The 17,852-nt window shown below is 36.7% G+C and overlaps 1 protein-coding gene across 2 annotated transcripts; it reads right to left on the bottom strand.

Annotated features, from left to right (window-relative positions):
• Positions 1-1,338: 1,338 nt before the first annotated feature.
• memo1 (mediator of cell motility 1) lies at positions 1,339-14,245 on the bottom strand. 2 transcript variants are annotated; one of them, XM_017686871.2, is made up of 9 exons: positions 13,877-14,245; positions 10,092-10,173; positions 8,959-9,027; positions 8,764-8,876; positions 8,175-8,286; positions 6,119-6,261; positions 4,802-4,878; positions 4,430-4,534; positions 1,339-3,291 (listed from the first exon to the last, which is right to left on the bottom strand). In XM_017686871.2, exons 1-9 carry the CDS (start codon positions 13,935-13,937, stop codon positions 3,160-3,162), a joined length of 894 nt encoding a protein of 297 aa, XP_017542360.1. In that variant the 5' UTR covers positions 13,938-14,245; the 3' UTR covers positions 1,339-3,159. The 2 variants fall into 2 exon arrangements, with proteins under 2 accessions (XP_017542360.1, XP_017542361.1); XM_017686872.2 differs by lacking the exon at positions 13,877-14,245 and adding an exon at positions 12,153-12,278.
• Positions 14,246-17,852: the final 3,607 nt, after the last annotated feature.

Here is a 17,852-nt window from a genome sequence, read left to right as displayed (position 1 = left end):
TTAATATCCAATCCTTAATATAAACTGTTACCAAAAAAGTAAAAGTCTGATTGCTGATGCTGATTTTAAAGCTCCTCGTTTACATAAGCTCTGTGTATGTTTGGGAGGAAAAATGGAAAATCTACATTTAGATCTATAAAGATGATCCTTTTCTCCTCTGAGCCAAGGTTATGGAGTTTTCTCGGTTCATTAATTAAAGATACAATAACTTTCATGTTCCTCATATACAACCATAAGCAAGGGTCATTTTTATTTTTTTATCTCAAAGGACATTTTTGTCACATACTATGATCTTCACACTCTGAGATAATCCCAGTCTTAGACTCTGGATCTGTTTCTTACAATGTCACCAAGGGGGCGATTGTTCAAAATGTCAACATAATTGAACCGTTCAAATGTAAAGTCACTGAATGTTTTGACGAATAATATTGTATTGTAGAGAAATCTAGCAACTTTGACTTCTTCCAATGTTGGTGATAGCAATCAGAGGTCACAATTTCAATAATACGAACATAGTCATTCTATTTATTATCCAAAATGACCAGTGACTCTGGCGTGTGCACCACCATGAAGTTAAAAAAAAAAAAAGGAATGCAATTTAAATCTTATCCCAAATCTATTGTAAAACAACATCTAATCGGAGCAGGCGATGTATTTATGACCATTTTGTATTATTTACAAAACTACTTTGATGACATCTCTGATTTATTTTGCAGACATTGTCTGTTAAACTTCCTGTTTAAGCTGTCAGAACACAAATATTGCTACATATTTGCTACAAGCAGGTTAACGCTCCTGCATACTCAATCAAGATCACCAGATTATGTGGTTTGCTTTCTGGTTTGTGCAGCGTATTTGATGAGAACACTATTCTTGTCGACATTCTTGCTTCTTTACATGTTTTTCCACATGCGAAAGGTGTAGTAGGCAGGCGGAGAATGTTAGGAGTCTAAACTTTCTTTAATTTCTTCTTTTATTTCTATTGTTTAAAATCATGTTTTAAATAAACTCTCCTACATCTTTTAAATTTTAACAATCTGTGTATTTTTTCCCAATTGTAAGTAAAATAACTGAAGTAAATCTGTAGAAAAACGTAATATCCGAAAATTAATGTCAAACCCCACACACTACATTATACAACTTAAACACAAATATACAAGAGACAACTGCCCAACTAACATGTCCCTTTGATATTTAGATTTATTGCAAATTAGTTTTGGAAAAAAGCTGCAATGGCAAGATCAAATGAGTAGGTGGATAATAATAATAATAATAATAATAATAATAACAACAACAACAACAACAACAACAAAAACAACAAACACCAGTATAGTCACGTTTTCAATCATTTTACTTTTTTTTTTTTTTTTTTTTGAACATCAGTCATGAACTCCTTCCATTCCTGGCAAGCACTCATTAATGCTTCATCAATGTAACCTGAGATTCAAAAAATAACTCCACTCAGGAGCGTTTCAGTTAATCCTCCATAGGTTTATGACAATGTGTGAATCGTGTTAAAACTCCAGGCATAATCAAAAGGCATAAACTAAAACAAAAAAAATAACTATACCAACAGTACACAACAATTATATTCTTCAGAATAAGTACTTGTGCTGGAACTTCGGGGGCAGACAGATCCTTCCCTCTGCTTTCATAAGAATGGGATCTGCAGTGAATATCCATGAGCACAGACCAAGGTGAGTCTTTTTGTCTCTGGGTTGAACAGTGGGACTGAGTAGGTGCAAAGCATAGAGCAGGAGAAAAAGAGAGTGAGTCTCCTTACTCAGAACATACGACATAAACCCAAGGCACATCTGCATGGTATGACCAGCCTGAACTGTTTTCCGGCTGAAGGTCAGGTCTGATGATCAACCCAGGCAAGGCTGAGATTGCACCTGCCAGATGCACTGAGGTTAAGGTGTCTTGCTGCATTGTGCTCATGGGTGTGTGTGGGGGGAGGGGTGGCATTACTGAAACCTGCTTCTCAGAAGTTTCCTTGTTAATGATTAACATCAGAACTACTGCAACATTGCTGTTGCTAGCATGCGTGACTAAGCATGCCAACAAGCAGAGAGAACATCTCTCTGTCCATAGAAATCTTGAAGGGAAAAATAAGCTTCTCTGAGCTTTTTTTTCTGTTAATATGGACAGTAAGCCAACTGACCAGCAAAAAACATGCCTTGGGCATCCAAGAAACTTCACCTATTTTAATGGGTTACCAATCTGTAGTAGATCGATGTTAAAAAAAATAAAACCTAAGAAAAATAGCTAAATAATAGTAGTAATAATCATAATAGTCACAACAAAAGGAAACAAAAAGGTAGAAAATAAAAACTGAAAGACTAACTAAAAAAAAAAAATACTTTTTTGGTATATATTGTACAGCAGAGGGTGAGAGGACTTGAAATTGTGTAGCACTTTGTTAACAACTAAAACAGTTATATGAAGAATAATGGCAGTAGTTACCAATCACTGTCATTCTCAGGGCATACATGGACATAGCAAGCAGTAATCTGTCCCTTATTACTTTACTTCAGTTCTGTAACGCTATATAATTTTTTTTCTTTAAACTGAAGCTAGGTTACATGTGCACAGACCTGCAAAAATTATCGTGTAAATATGGTGAATATACATTTTTTCATTCATTTTAACTTTAACTGGAATATACTTTCTTGCGTTAAGATTTATAAGCTCTAAGGACACCTGAAGTGATCGTAGGGCCAACAGCAGATTCCATCACCCTTCAAAAACCAATTAGAGGAAAGCCTAAAAAAACGAAAGAAAAACCTATTTAAAAAAAAAAAATAAAAAAAAAAAAAAAAAAAAAATAAAAAAAACAACCCCTTCTTCCACTCCACAGCAGCTTGAGCTGTGACAACACTTCAAAGCTATAGCAACCACGTTGTCTTAGTTGTGAGACAGGGGAGTAAAAAAAAGAAAGAACAGTAACGTTGGAAAATGAGGGTTAGTATCTAATGCGTTACAGCTCATCTCTGTAAATATAAGGTCCATTCTTCAAAGGAGCAGATGTCAGAAAGAAGAAAGGTACTAGGCTGGGGGGCTTTCTAGAATAGAGGGGGGGGTGAGGTGGTGGGGGGGGTGTTTTTTTTCTGGGGGTCTTCAAAGGAACCCTGGAACTGGCTCCTGGGAGAATTCACCTCAATGAACAACAAGAGCTCCAGCAGCGTAACTCACTGAGCTATCCGACCAGTTTCGGCACTGACTGGACTGAGCATAGTTTAGAAAAGAGAAGTTCATGTCTAGCCCATTCTTCTTCAGCTCTGCCACAGCCTAGAAGGAAGAACATGGACATGTTACTATGGTGAAGCACGGTGCAGAAACTAGAAGAAAATTAGACCTAATCTTTGGCTACATTTACATTATAATCTCTATTCCAGTTTTTTTTTGGTCAGATTTGATCTTTCTGACATTAAGATCCACAATTGTGTCGGCAAATGACTCATACCTGACATTTGTGTGAACAGCATTCTGCAAACATACCTACTGTTGGCTGGGTATGCAAGAAATACTGCGCTGTGAGACTAGATTGAGAATACTGAGAACGTTATCTGTAATGTGGCCTTAATATTAGGTAACGCTTATGCCGCATAAGCATTAGTGAGGTTAGATACTGATATTTAATGGTTCTTGACAAATGGCACTTCAACTCGTCCCAAAGGAATTCAATGGTGCTCAATGACTTCAGAGGACAGTGGGTGGGCTTTATACCACTCTAGCTGATGCTTGGAATTGGGCATAGTGAAGGGCTGTCTGAATACTTTTATACATAGTTTACTATTCCCTCACCACTCATGAGCGTGGGTTATCTGGTAATGGAACATACATCTGATTCTCTAGACCAGTATGAGTAGATGGACAAAAGTAGATTTGAACAATCAGAATTTTCTCCCCTGCTTGTGTCACTGTCACTCAAGTGGTGCAGATGTCAATCAAGCATGCTCATTCATTTTTCAAAAGGTCTTATCAAAAAAAAAAAATCTGCTTTTTTTGGGCAGGATCATATTTATATATTTTTTAAACTTCATTGAGCTTAATCTAATACAATAATACAGAATCATATAGAATCATAGTATTTTACACTTTATCCCCTTGGACTTTCAGGATGCACTGATTAGATGAGAAACCTGATTTAAAAAAAAGTCTACGGAGTTGTGCATATGGCAATGCTGTAGGTACTGTAGACCTAAACATATGGCAGCGCCTCAATGAATAGTTGTTCCTTCCAGGAAGCCTACTAACAATTATAATCTATTCTGCCAATTATCTAATAACTCAAAATAATTTTGATAGGGTAGTAAATATTAGTTTCATAAAGGCTTACATAATGGTACAACCTTTGGACAAAACAAAACTAACTAGCTAGCTAGCTGACAAACTGACTAAATAAATAAACAAATAAATAACTTACATTCAAAAGAACACCAATTGGGTGTCGACCACAAATAGTATTGTGATATTTCTTCAAGTAGTTACTAAAGGAGACGGGGTCCAACTGTTCTATAATTCCCATACCCTGGGGAGAAAATAAAAGCTGTTAAAAACAGGGTCATACTTTTTGACATCACAACTGGCCAATCTTAACTGATAGTTAACATTTTCACATTTTAAAATCTTTTCTTTGGGGCAAATGACAGGTTTCTAATACTTCAATGAACTACACATTCTAGATCACTTCTTGAATCTCAGCTGTTTTACAACTTCTGTTTTATTTGTGCTTTTGAAGCCTAAAACAGTGACTCGGCTGAATGTTCAAAAGGTTGCTACACAGAAACAGGTTTACCATCTTGTCAAGATGTTCAATAGATCTATAGATCTCGCCTTGATTTTCATCATAGTAGGTGTAGCGGAATCGTTGTCCTAGAAAAATAAGAAGAAGGAAATGGGGTTGAGAAAAGTTTAAAAACCGGCCCTCTAAAGTGTCCTAAAATGAGAATATCCTAGCAGCACAGCAAATGCATGATATGCTTGATATTAAAAGTTTTTTATTGCAAGTTTACTTTATCTTCTGGCAGCGTACATGTGTGAAGAATATATAGCAAAACATTAAGTTTTTCCAAACATTAATTAAGCATTTAGGTTTACAAAACCAAAATTAGTTTTTTTTTGGTTTTTTTTTTTACAAATGCATTTAATATGCGATGAATAAAGAAATCGTATTAACCTAAACATGTACAAGAACAAGAATGACTCTACAGGGGCTCCCGATCATTTCTTGACCATTATACAAATGCTTGATGTTTTCTCAAATGTGATTACAAAATCAGAGTGAGAATGTATGTGAATTAAGCTCACAGAAGGTTAATCACCAGCTACTTAATTAATTTAGGAACATTCGTTCCATGTGTTAGATTAGGTTTGAAACTAGAGTCTGGCCATGTTCACACAAACATATTGGTATCACTAACCCAAGTCACATTTGACAGGAGTTACTCTCATCTAACCAGCATCAGCCAATAGGAGACACCTTATTATGTTCCAGAAGTTAATTGCTGCTGTCAATTCACACACAGACCTCAAAAATCCTATTGGACAGCTCACAGGCGAAAACGGCACCACAGCTAGATACAATGAAAATGTACTTAGCAGCACTACTTGTAAATCACATTTTGTTGCAGAGACATGATAAAATTATTCTATTATGGTGCTAGTACTCTATAACTTTCAACTAATTTTTAGAAAGATGTATTTTAGATTTTTTCGGAATGAGATTTCTAGATTTTTTTCGGAATTAGAGCTGTTAGACAGTTCTATGATTGAGAACACTGTATAACACTGAGAATAAAAAGACATTTGTCTTCTGGTATCTAACTGTAGTATTTCAATTTAAACTGTAAGTTTTTATTGACCAATCAGCAATTATTATTATTATTATTATTTGCAAGTGATTCCAAACTTTTGAACAGTAGCATAAATATCGTAATTATGATTGAAAGTAAAACATTTACAAAATCTAACCGCAAAAAGTTGCATTAACTCATTTTATAAACGTATCTTGGCAGGCTACAAAATAGTACAACAGTGCAACCTGCATAAAATAATGTTCTTTTAATTGTACATTCAGGCATTCCTGTTTTAAAGTGTTTGCAGAAATACCCACCCCAGTGGCAAAAGTCTGATGAGATGATAAACAGGTTGGAAGGATCAGCCAAGTATTTGCTGAGCAGCTTGCCATATTCCTGTTCTTTAGACTCACTTAGAGCTCCCACCAGCACAGGAACAATGCTGAACTCCTCTTTATAGCTACAGTACAGAAAACAATTTTTTTTTTGTAAGATTCAAACACTGATGTGGTTTAACTAAATGGCAGGTAGATACTCCTGAATGGAATAATCATTTCTGGCTTTAAGCTTTTTGTTCTAGATCTCAAGTGCAGAAAGTCAGATGTATATTGATCATGGTTTTTAACACAAAGATCACATAAATTAGGCAGAACTTCATCTCAGACCACAAACCGTACATAGCTGCAGTACTGCGTAGCAGTAAAAAGGAATAGGCAACCACACACACAAAACTGTAGAAACTGATGAGACGAACATTAATCTGTACCAGACAGAACACAAGAACAAAGGAAACGAACAAGCATACCACTTCATCTATGAAACATGTTGGAGACAATTCTGTAGCTTAAGCAATGCATTCCCAGCAGTAGAAGTAACTTGCTTATGTTTAACTGCAGCTGGGTTTTATATCAAAATATGATATGCTCAAGCAGAATGTTTCAAGACTGCATTTTGTCAAGTGGTGGAACTGAGTGAAAACAGACCAGTCATCAAAGCCAAGACCAAAAGAAAGTTTCATTTGACACTAAGTCCTGACAAAATAAGGTACAACAAATATGATGTACACAACCTGACAATGTGTTATAAATATTACTTCCGTACTGAAAAACTTGTCTGTCTTATGATCTACAGGCAAACATAAAAAAAGGTGGCACAGTATTTGAAATGTCAATAAAAACAGAAAGATTTGTAAATTCTATTTGACCTGTACTAAGCTGAAAGCAGTACAAAAACAATGATTGTTTTACCAGATGAACTTTACTTGTTTTGTAAATATATACATTCATCTCAAGTTTGATGCCTACATCACATGCCAAAAAGGGACAGGAGGCTGTGTACTACCACTACATACATCACCTTTTCTTTTAACACTTAACCATTTGGGGACTGAGGAAAAAACTAAACTGATCCAGTTTTGAAAGCTTTTGGCTTTTGAACTTCACACTTGTAACAATCTGGATGTTTTTCCTCTCTGGCCTTAAGAACACAATGACCATTACTTCTAGAAACCTGAAAGGCTGAGTTCTCTGACGATTATACTTATACGATTATACTGTGCATCAGTCATTTCAGATGAGCTTGAGCTCAAGAATTTTTTTTTTACATTTACAGCATTTTGGCTGAAGCTCTTATCCAGAGCGACATACAATTTGATTTTTTTTTTTTTTTTTTTTAAAGACAGGTAGGTGAAGGTAGTGTTAGACGTCTTGCCCAAGGACTCTTATTGGTTTAGTGTGGGGTGCTTACCCATGCAGGGATTGAACCCCAGTCTACAGCATAGAAGGCAGAGGTGTTACCCACTACAACATACCAACCTCATACGACTTCTGCTGTGAATAGCAGACTTGCATTTGTGCATGCAGCAATGAACAATGCTCCTCTACAATGGTTTGTGCAAGTACTTCCATGCCCATGTGGTGATATCCATCCAGAATTAATCATGCCTGAATGCGGTGCTACGTCAGAGGTTGAAGGTCACATGGCATTCAATTGATGTGAACAATTTGATGATTTTGCAACATAGACAGTGAAACACCTAAAATTTGCAAATACATATTTTTGGCAAAGTGATGAGCCTTGATGAAATTGCTCCTGTCCATTTTTGGTATATACTATTTCAGAAAGTGCATACATTCACAAAAAAGAAGTAGTTTTAAAAAATACAACATTAAATACAGACTTTTACTGTTTTTGTTTAAATACAAGTCAGTGTGGATTTACTAATACTTAAAACATACTTTCTGTTTTTATAACAGAAGAACTAAATGCTATTCCTGTTTTGTTTTTGTTTTTTTCTTTTTAAATTGGGTTTGCAAATCTATCCCAGATGAGCAGGGGTGGATTGTTTATAACTAAGGCTATTGTAACACATACCTCTCCATGGCTTTGGCAGTGTAAGGCAGGTGCATCTCAATGCTGTGCTCATCTTCATCTGTTTGCAAAGTCATTCTCTCAAACATGCCCGTTTTCCACAGGTCAGCATAAACTGTAAGAGACCGTACCATTATATATTCCTTTCGCACGTTGGAATCATTAATTATAATATGATTAATATTTTTAATTATTAAATTATATTTTTCTTTTTAAAAATAAGATGAGTATAAAGGAGCCCTCCTGCATGTTCAGCTTAATCACTATCTGCCACATTTGTAGCATATAGAGTACAATGGACAATTCTGATGCATTTTCCTGTACTTAGTAAGACTAGAAACCCCACTGACTCAATCCACACTTATACACACTGAAGCACCCATCCATTCTGTTAGAAATGTGTTTTGAGGCAACAGGTTTCCTTTCCTTTTTAATAAGCATTTGAAATTGTCTGTAGTAACTGACTACATGCTACTGATGTGACAAACAAACTATGCATCTTGTATTGTTTTCCATTTGTTTACAGAATAGCACAACTTAGGATAAAGTAAGCCTGGAAATGTAAGAGATAAACTTTGACCAAGTTCTTTACCCTTTTGGTCAATCCTCAGGTCATACAGTGGTGTTCTGTAGACCTCAGCAGGAGAGAGAGCACATCGAGACAGGGGCACGTGGTGCGAGGGTCCAAGAATGAACACCCTCCGACTACCAAATGAGAGCGTGATGTTAGTACTCCCACAATGGAAAACATCTTAATATGCAGTGTACCATTATCTAAAGCACTCACGTAATAGAGGGGTCCACTTGCTTGTAGGCATGTGCTGCACAAGCACCGCAATAGGTGTAACCGGCATGACTGCAAAAAAGTATTGCAGAGGTGGAGGCTTAAACCTACAACTGATTAAACAATAGCAAAATCAACCTAGCAAATATATTACTCCAAAAACAAAGGCAGATTAAGGCAGTAAGTAATAAATGTAGTGCTGTAACACTCTAGTCCAGGGTTTGGAGTCGTGTGCATGATGCAAAAAAGTGTTTTTTTTTTAACGTAACTGCAACTTTTGGTTTCTGTGATTGAAACGAAAAGGACAATCTGATTATTTTCAGACCCTAATTTTCGGTTTTTGAGTGTCAGCACTTAAGAAATAAAAAAAATAAATTTGTATTTTGAAAATTTAATTTTAGTCTTCCTGTGGGTCGTTATGTTTTGTAGTCATAAACAGATGGTCCTTATATTAGACTCATTTTGGATTTAACAGCATTTGCCTTGGTCTCGTCATATTTATCTCGTCTTGACCATTCATTCTACTGACATCAATATCCACTGACTCACACTCAAACAATTCAAAACAAAGTTACTGCGTTTATGCATTTCATTTAGCCAACTGGATTCTCCATTAGTTATTTCATTCAGAAAAGGCTTTGGTCAGATTCATTCAGAATATGTGCTCATCATGTCAGCTAATTCCAGCATCAGTGAATTTGGTTTTAGAAACCACAACGAATTCATGAATGTTTTATCAAAAAAAGAAGTATAAAAGGCACCTGCAAGATTTTAAGTTTTGATACCCTGTATTTACATTCTCTCTGTTTTTGCTGGTTATACTTAACACATTTAACAAATTCTTAATGAATCTCTAGGGATATCATTCCACCAAACAATCTAAAACAAGCAAAAACTTGGACAGAAAGGGGTTCAAGACTAGTTTAAGATTCTGAAGAGGACTTAATTTGTTGGGTCTCAATTCTGATGCAGTCTTACTGTAATCAGATTAATCATAATCTTGGGACTTAACAGTGGTGGTCTTGACTTTCAGCCCTAATTTCTTCAATCTGTAGCAATTTCAACAATTTGAGAAAGAGCACTGAAATCTACTAAAACTGTCTTTTTTCTATTATTAAGAAAATGTAGTCACATACGGTGCTATAATGGCTCTAGCGGGTCCTGCTGTCGATTGTGCTTGAGATAACCAGCCTTCCAGCTGTGCATTCAGCTGGGATCCTAAGAGAGAAGACAGACAAAAAACTGAAATTACTGCCATGTAAACATTTGTCATGATTACATTTTGAGCCTCTGTGAATGCAAATGAGTATTTACTTCATTTAATTTTCCCACTATGTCAGGCAAGGGGATATTACATTTTGTGTATTTATTTTCATTTTGACATTATTTAAAAAACATTAATGAATATCATGGCTGTAGGAATACTCAACTATGCTTCAGGGCTTGGAGGTAAACAAAATTACCACAGTAACCACAGTGCACAATGTTTGATGTTCATCTAATTTCTGTATCCTCTTCCTAGGCTATAGTAGTTTTATTCATATTTATTCTACTTGAACAGTAAAGGAATTTATGTGGATAATTACTGAGACAGTATGTAAGTCATAATTACCTTCCACACTAACTTCAGCAGCATAAATTCTTAATTTGTGACTATCTGAAAAGAAAACGATGCACAGGACCTTTGCAGATGAGAACCTAGTATACTGAATGCATCAGACATGAGTGCATCAGACCTTAGAACTACCAACTCATTTTCAGTGTGCATAACCCGAGGTCTTTCCAATACACGTCATATGGCTCCCTCTTGAAATTACACCCTATTGTAAATTTAAACTATAGAAAATTTTACTCATTTGTAAACTTCTCGTAATCTGCTACAGGCACTGTTTTTGAACATGTACATTTTCTAAATAATCCAGTGCAAATATAGCTGAAATGCTGATGTTTCTTTTGGTAAGCAAATTACTTCTACTTCATAGCAATTCAAATTAACAGCTTAAGAAAACAACCTATAATGAGAATATGCCTTTTTTTAATCTATGTCAGCAAATGTGTGAATGAATGTGTGAACAAAATATGATGGAAAAGGTATAATACTTTTTCCAGACAGATCTAAAAAGAGCTTCAGTGCAGTCTGCAATAAGCCTAATCAGACTGTGCCAAATGTTTCACAAATTGACAAATTTGTTTAGGTGCCTCAATGCATGGCAAACTGTGCAGCACTGTCTGGATTGAAGCTGGACATTAATTTCAAGCTTTATGATTGAATGAAGTTTTAACGCCAGTATTTATACACTCCACAACTATGTTGTTGTTTTATACGCAGTTACATGATCACCAAAGACAACTACTACTTCTGTGAGCCCGTCATGCATGTCTGTGTCACTGTGTTTCACAGATGATGTGGTATGCTTTGGATCATGAGTAGTTCCTTTCATTATATCCATATTTCCCTCATCCTATCACTCGGATACATGTAAAATCATCTGTCCCTATTAGTGTGGAACAGCTGATATTTGCTACTGCAAAGCTAACCTGTGCATTCTTGCTTCTTAACAATAAACCCAACAGGCAATTCTGAAAGATCAAATGTTCTATCTCTATTTTAATTTGCCCTGCATTACTGGCTTAGTAGTAGTTTGTTAGTCCTTGTTAACAACATTTGAAATTCAGCTCTAATGTATGAGCTATTGAGGCAAAAATACAACTGCCCAAAAAATACCTCAAAGACCTTAAAAAAAATGTAAATACCCTCAAATTAAAAGTGATATTCGGCACTATAACTTGTGGATGCTCATTCAAATTCAAAGTGCTAGAATACATGCATGAAAATACATTCTTTAGTAAAGAGAATGGTTCCATTTAGAACCGTTAGTTCTATATAGTTCAATGTCATTCCTAAAATGGGACTTTTGCATGGTAAAATCTTTCTCTGTCCGTCTGAAGAATGTGTTGTTTATGGTTCTATATAGAACCTTTTGAAAATGGTTCTCTATAGCACCCAAAAGGGTTCTGCTATTGTTAAGTCATCAAGCTTGTAACATGAAGTACCCTTTCTGGAGTTACATAGAACTATACACAACACATTCTATCAGTCTAAAGAACAATTTCACCATGCATTAAGAATGAAATGGTTCTATTGATTCTCTTTCAGAAAAGAAAAAAACAAACAAACAAAAAAACCCATAACAAACCTTTTTTCTTTGAGTGATGGAAGCAAGTGATATGGCAAAATAACATTAAATTTCACAACACACATTAATTATTCCAATTTAAGTTTATATTTAGCATCCCAATACTGTGTTTCAGGTTTGATCGGCTGGAAGAAACAGCAGTGCTGCATGTGTTAAAAAAAAAAAAAAAAAAAACTATCAAAAACTCTGAATATAATGATTTTTTTAATTTGCAGACTCACATATTGCACTGTGTATATCCATTTAACTAGAATTAATCATGCTCTCTCTGTGTTCTTTAATTACTGACAATATCTACAACGTGCTCTGAAAAGCACATTTGATGACCTAATTTATCATGATAATGATAGTCATACTGCCCACCCCTAACCTACGTTTCGACAGATAACCCTCATATGATTTAGGCCTTCTGACCTCTGGGCTACAATAATGAGGATCAATAAGTCTGTGTCTTCGGTTTTTTCTTTGTCAAGACTGAAAATGTTAAGACAGATTAAACTGAGCCATCATGCAGTACAAAGTAATGACTATCTGCTTTTGTCTTACTGCAAGTCGGAGAATAAAACAAAGGAGGGCTGCTTGAAATATATTTATAGCTCTGATTGGGTTTAGCCACCCAGCGTTTCCTGAAATAGGAGGAATGTGAACAAATACCAGCTAGTTGCCTTAATTTTGAATTGACACTCAGGGAACACATTCATTCGGCATACGAACGCCGTCACGCATGGCTCTGTTGCTTAGCGACTTCACACCGCCGACTAACTTAACCAGGTTCGGAATCTGCTGACTAAGCTGTCGGTTTGGAATGGAAACAGCATAGCTTGCCAGTCGTCCCGAGCTGGGGCCAGATTACAAGCACAAGTCATAACTATACGGTAACTTCAGAACTACTGATATGTCAAACACAACTACAAAAAAACATTTACGATGTTTGCCTGTTAACAAGTGACTGGCACGGGCTCGCGTTTAAAGCAGAGCAATAACGTTAGCTGTAGCGATGGCTATATTTAGCACATTAGCTTTAGGTAAGCTAAGTTGTTTATAGACATTTATATAGCTTACCGAGACGGGTAACGGCACGCTAGGCTGCTTTCCTTCGTTCAGTTGCCAGTTGTTTAACGGGAAGACTAGCACGGACCGGCTAGCCATCTGGTTAGCTAAGCTAGGCAGCTAACGAAAACAAAAACAGCTTGTTTAAAAAGCTTCACCGGCAACAACAAAGGCTATATATTACTTCGAAGCAGATTTACTAAGTGGGAATCCACATACAGCATGAAATATCGTTCACTTTTGAACATTTATCCAGCCAAAATGGTTCACCTAACACTCTTTGTCATGCATAGCTAGCTAGCTGACTGGCTAGCCAACAAACACATTTAGCCCATCACATTCTTAGCTAGCCGCACAGCGTATTTGTTTCTAAACTTACTTAGCTAACCTATTATTGTGGCCAGTCAACAATATACAAGTCACTTTGTCGGACGTGCTAAGCTAACACGAAGCCTTAAAAGTTTACGTTACGGAGTTTACGGTTACTTGTCGACCTAATAATGACCAGCAATAGACTGAAAACACACGGCCTGCGCTCTTAACGTTAAGCGAAGTGTTTAAAAATTCACAGCTGATCCCCACTACCCCCCGCCTGTTCCACGCCAGATTACAAGCGAGTTCCCAGGACCGTGGCCCAGGGGCACCGATGCAAAAGCCAACAACACCGGCTCTACCTGAGGCAGTGTACCAGCTGCCGGCGTGACTTGCTTCTCTGCACACCATTCGGTTCGACATCTTGGTACCCGAGCCGCCTATCTTGGTCAAATGAAAATCTGATCGGTGGGGGGAAGAAACCCAATAACACTGGGGAACAATGGCAAAGCTGCTAGCACTGAAAGTAGAAGTAGCCTGAACGAAGCTGCCTGCGCAGAGACTGAGAAAAGATTAAAAGTTGTTTAACCATATACTTAAAAAAAACAGTGGCACAAGGAAACTCGCAAAAGCGCTCGATAGAATGCCTGTCTCTGAAGAACAAAGCTCGGATCAGTTCATCCGCGGGCTGCCAAGTTAGTATCCTGATGGGTCGGTTTGTCATAACTCGGCTCCCGTTCTAACTGATAGATTCTTATTGGTCGAGCCGGTGCTAAACGCACACGGATTCTTCATTGGTCGACGAAGGAAAGAGGCGTGTTACAGTGTCATTAACCCTCCAATCAGCACAGCCAGGCCTCGTCCTTTCTGAATACTCCATTTAAGTACCTTAAGGCACTCGCAAGGGAGTCCTTAATGAATGGGAGTAAATGGCACTCAATGACCAATAGTTTCTAATCACTTGCCCTGAACGTTTCTTTCATTTTAGAAAGTACAAGGATGTATTTCGTTTTTTAATTCCTCTAACTCGAGCTTCAAAGCTCTTAAAATATAACAGCGGTGTTAAAATGTTTTCTGCTGTTCAGTGTTCAGGATATGATTTAACATTAAAAATGTTAAAGCATTTATAAACTATGATTTTGCACAAATGCTCCATATCAACCCATTCATTTTGGACTCCCTCGGTAGCACCCTCTAGCGTTTGAGAAAATAGGAAGATATTGCAGAGTGGTAATTCTCTCTACAAGTTCTTTGTGTATACTTACGATAGTCCATCTGTTTCTCTGCATGCTTTGTTAGCCACCTTTTACCCTGTTCTTCAATGGCTAAGGCACACATGGACTCTTAGAGCATGTCCTGTTTTGGTGGTGGATCATTCTCAGACCTGCACTAACTGATGGGGTGGTGGTGTGTTAGTGGGTGTTGCACTGGTCTGAGTGGATCAGACACAGCAGTCCTCCTGGAGTTTTTAAACACCTCAGTGTTACTGCTGGACTAAGAATAGTCCACCAACCAAAAATGACCACTGATGAAGGACTAGATGCTGATTAGCTTATATTGTACAGCAAGAGGTGTCATCTCTCCATTTACCTCTACAGGGTGAACCGACAACGCAGGTGTGTCTAATAGAGTCGACAGTGAGTGGTCACAGTGTTTAAAAATGAGTGTAGAATCAAGGAGGTGGTCATAATGTTATACCTGACTGGTGTATGGACAGACATGCACATTTAGAGTCTTTATTAAACTTAAGTGTCAATAAAGACACTTTAGCCTCAAAATTCTCATCAGTGACTCTGACTCTGTTTGGGGTGAGAATCAGGCCTGAATCATCCCTGCACTGCTGCAGAGCTGCTGCGGCTCCACAGCAGAACTAGATTTTTGGAGTTCATGCATAACTGCTAATCCACCAACATTGAAGACTGACGCACAGACTGTTGATCACACAGCAACGCAGAGAACAAAACAAATCCATAATTTGGAGATAAATTGACTTATTTACATTTATAAATAACTGGTTTCTTGATACATTTAATCTGCAGCAACTTGCGAAAATGAAGTCAACTTCTCATTCTCCAGCTTCTCATTCAAATTCTCCTGCTCCACCTTGGTGGAACAGGACAATTCGAACGAGAAGCTAGAAAATGAGAAGTGACTTCAACCTCAAATAAAAAAAAGAAAAAAGACATTTTACAAGGAAGTCATGGAGAAGTTTCCTGAGATGCGAGAAAAGTGGCTATAGCTGAGCTAAAGGTAAAAGCAGAACAGAGTGAGTCTACATATGTGTTCATATTTCTAGCCTATATTGCAACATCAGCACATACTGAGACATACTTACAGACAAGGTGGTAAAACTGATATAAAATGTGCCTCCCAAGGTGGTTTGATTTTTGCTGAAAGGACAAAACAGCTCTTATTAACATTTCAGTTGCGACCCCTGAGTTAAGCCTGCTAGTAAGGGGTGATCAGTGCGTGCCCGTTTGCTCAAGCTGACCGTGGCTCAGTCAGGATTACACAGTGAATGATCGCGCTCTGTGGTTCAGGTTTTGCTCAGACTGACTGAAGCCTGTAGTGAAATTGTAGCGAAAATTTTCACTATAGCTACATAAACATTTGCGCTACAGCTACTAGCTACATTTCATAAAAAGGTAGCGGCTACAGGTACTTGCTACTCAAATTTGAAGCTAACTACAAAAAGTAGTGCGTTACTTAATACTCCTCCATCTCTGTCAGTAATGCCTGCCTTCTGCTGCCTAAAACCTGTAGAAAAAAGGAAATATATAAGATATCTTTGTTTTGAAATACATCCTTCTACTATCTAAAATTAAAGAAACATTTTGGGTGAGTGATTAAAAAGTATTTTACCTTGTCAATTGTAGCTGTTGAGCGCCATTTATTCCCATTCATTGAGGACTCCCTCCTGGGTACCCTCTGCTGTTTAACAGTTCTGTTTTTCATAAAATGACAGAATAGGAAGTGGCCAGGCTCCTCACAAATTGGCTCTGCTATGGTCACCACAGTTGTAGGACAACAGCTCTGAGGCAATAGTTGTAGGATACGAGATTTTTAGTCTTGCACCACCTAGCCTTCTGTAGGTGGTAATAGCTCAACACATTAACTATGACAGCTATGGAACAACAACATTTCCTATTTTTAGGCCAGTATTTTTTATTAGATTTTTTATTAGATTTTATTAGATTGTAATAACAATGTTTTTGTTGGCAACAAGCCCAACAAGATAAAAGAGAAGCTTATGTGCATTGAATTGTCTATTTTGATACACTGTAGGTGTCCTTCATATATTTACAGCCCATCTGTTGCAATGCAATTTATTAGTCACATCTACTCTACCTATTAATAAAAACCACAAAGTTAAATTTTTGTTTTTGCTTATTTAGTTTATTGCTGAACAGGTTAGGGCCACTGTGGTGTATTATAATCCTTTATTATCATACATTTAAGAGCTAGCATGTCATGACCATTATGCTGTGTAAGTTATATGAAATTAGTTTCCTTAAATGCACTGTAACACCTTACCTGAAAATATCAGCTAAAGAAAATGGTGCATCATTGTGTTACAAGATCTAAAATAACTGCATTCAAGAAAGTTTTAGCACTTTTATGAAGATTGTGACAACTCACAAAAACACAAATGAAGACTATACTATTTTCATATTATAAGGGTCTGCCACATATCTAAAAAGTAGAGTAGCAGAACAGTAGCTCACCCTATAGATCTGTTACTCTACTTTTAGGGCTTTACTTGTGCCAACTGTTAAAAATAAATGATTTACATAATCTACAAGGTAAAACTGATATTATGACTTCTGTTTATTTTGTGGCCCAAACTGAAGTAAGAACTTTAAACTTTTAGCTTAGGCAATGACACTACTAAAATAAAGATAATAAAGATTTCATGATGAATGCACAAAATAAGATTCTGAATGTACAACAAGGATTTAAAAGTGTGCATGGATTTATATATTTTGAAATGATTTAACATGAATTAAATGTGAAGAACTGCATGTTAATATTAAAAAATGTATATATATATATATATATATATATATATATATATATATATATATATATATATATATATATATATATATCAAAACACCACGCTGGGTTCTACATAGTACTAAAAGGGGTTGAATAGTTGAACCCTTTATGGTGCTACATGGAACGATTTTAAAAGGTTCTTTGGCTGCTCCACAGCCCAATGGTAGGGACTCTTGCTTAGTTTTAAGCATAAGCTCATGTGCAGCTGCTTCTGAGCATCCCTTTTTTTTTCATGCTTTTTATGGTGATTGTACAAGCTGCATATTTGAATACCTGTAT

The sequence above is a fragment of the Pygocentrus nattereri genome, chromosome 22 (genome assembly GCF_015220715.1).
Source record: "Pygocentrus nattereri isolate fPygNat1 chromosome 22, fPygNat1.pri, whole genome shotgun sequence".
Classification (NCBI taxonomy): Eukaryota; Metazoa; Chordata; class Actinopteri; order Characiformes; family Serrasalmidae; genus Pygocentrus; species Pygocentrus nattereri.
The sequence above is the reverse complement of the archived record's forward strand: the minus strand, read 5'-3'. Positions and strand labels throughout refer to the sequence as shown.

Bases quoted from the DNA above. Each gene is read 5' to 3' on its own strand.
- memo1 (XM_017686871.2), bottom strand. From the start codon at position 13,937: ATGTCGAACCGAATGGTGTGCAGAGAAGCAAGTCACGCCGGCAGCTGG. The intron at 6,262-8,174 runs GTATGTGTTACA...TCTGTACTGTAG, and splicing joins ACTGCCAAAGCCATGGAGAG to CTATAAAGAGGAGTTCAGCA. The intron at 4,879-6,118 runs GTGGGTATTTCT...TTATTTTTCTAG, and splicing joins ATCAGACTTTTGCCACTGGG to GACAACGATTCCGCTACACC.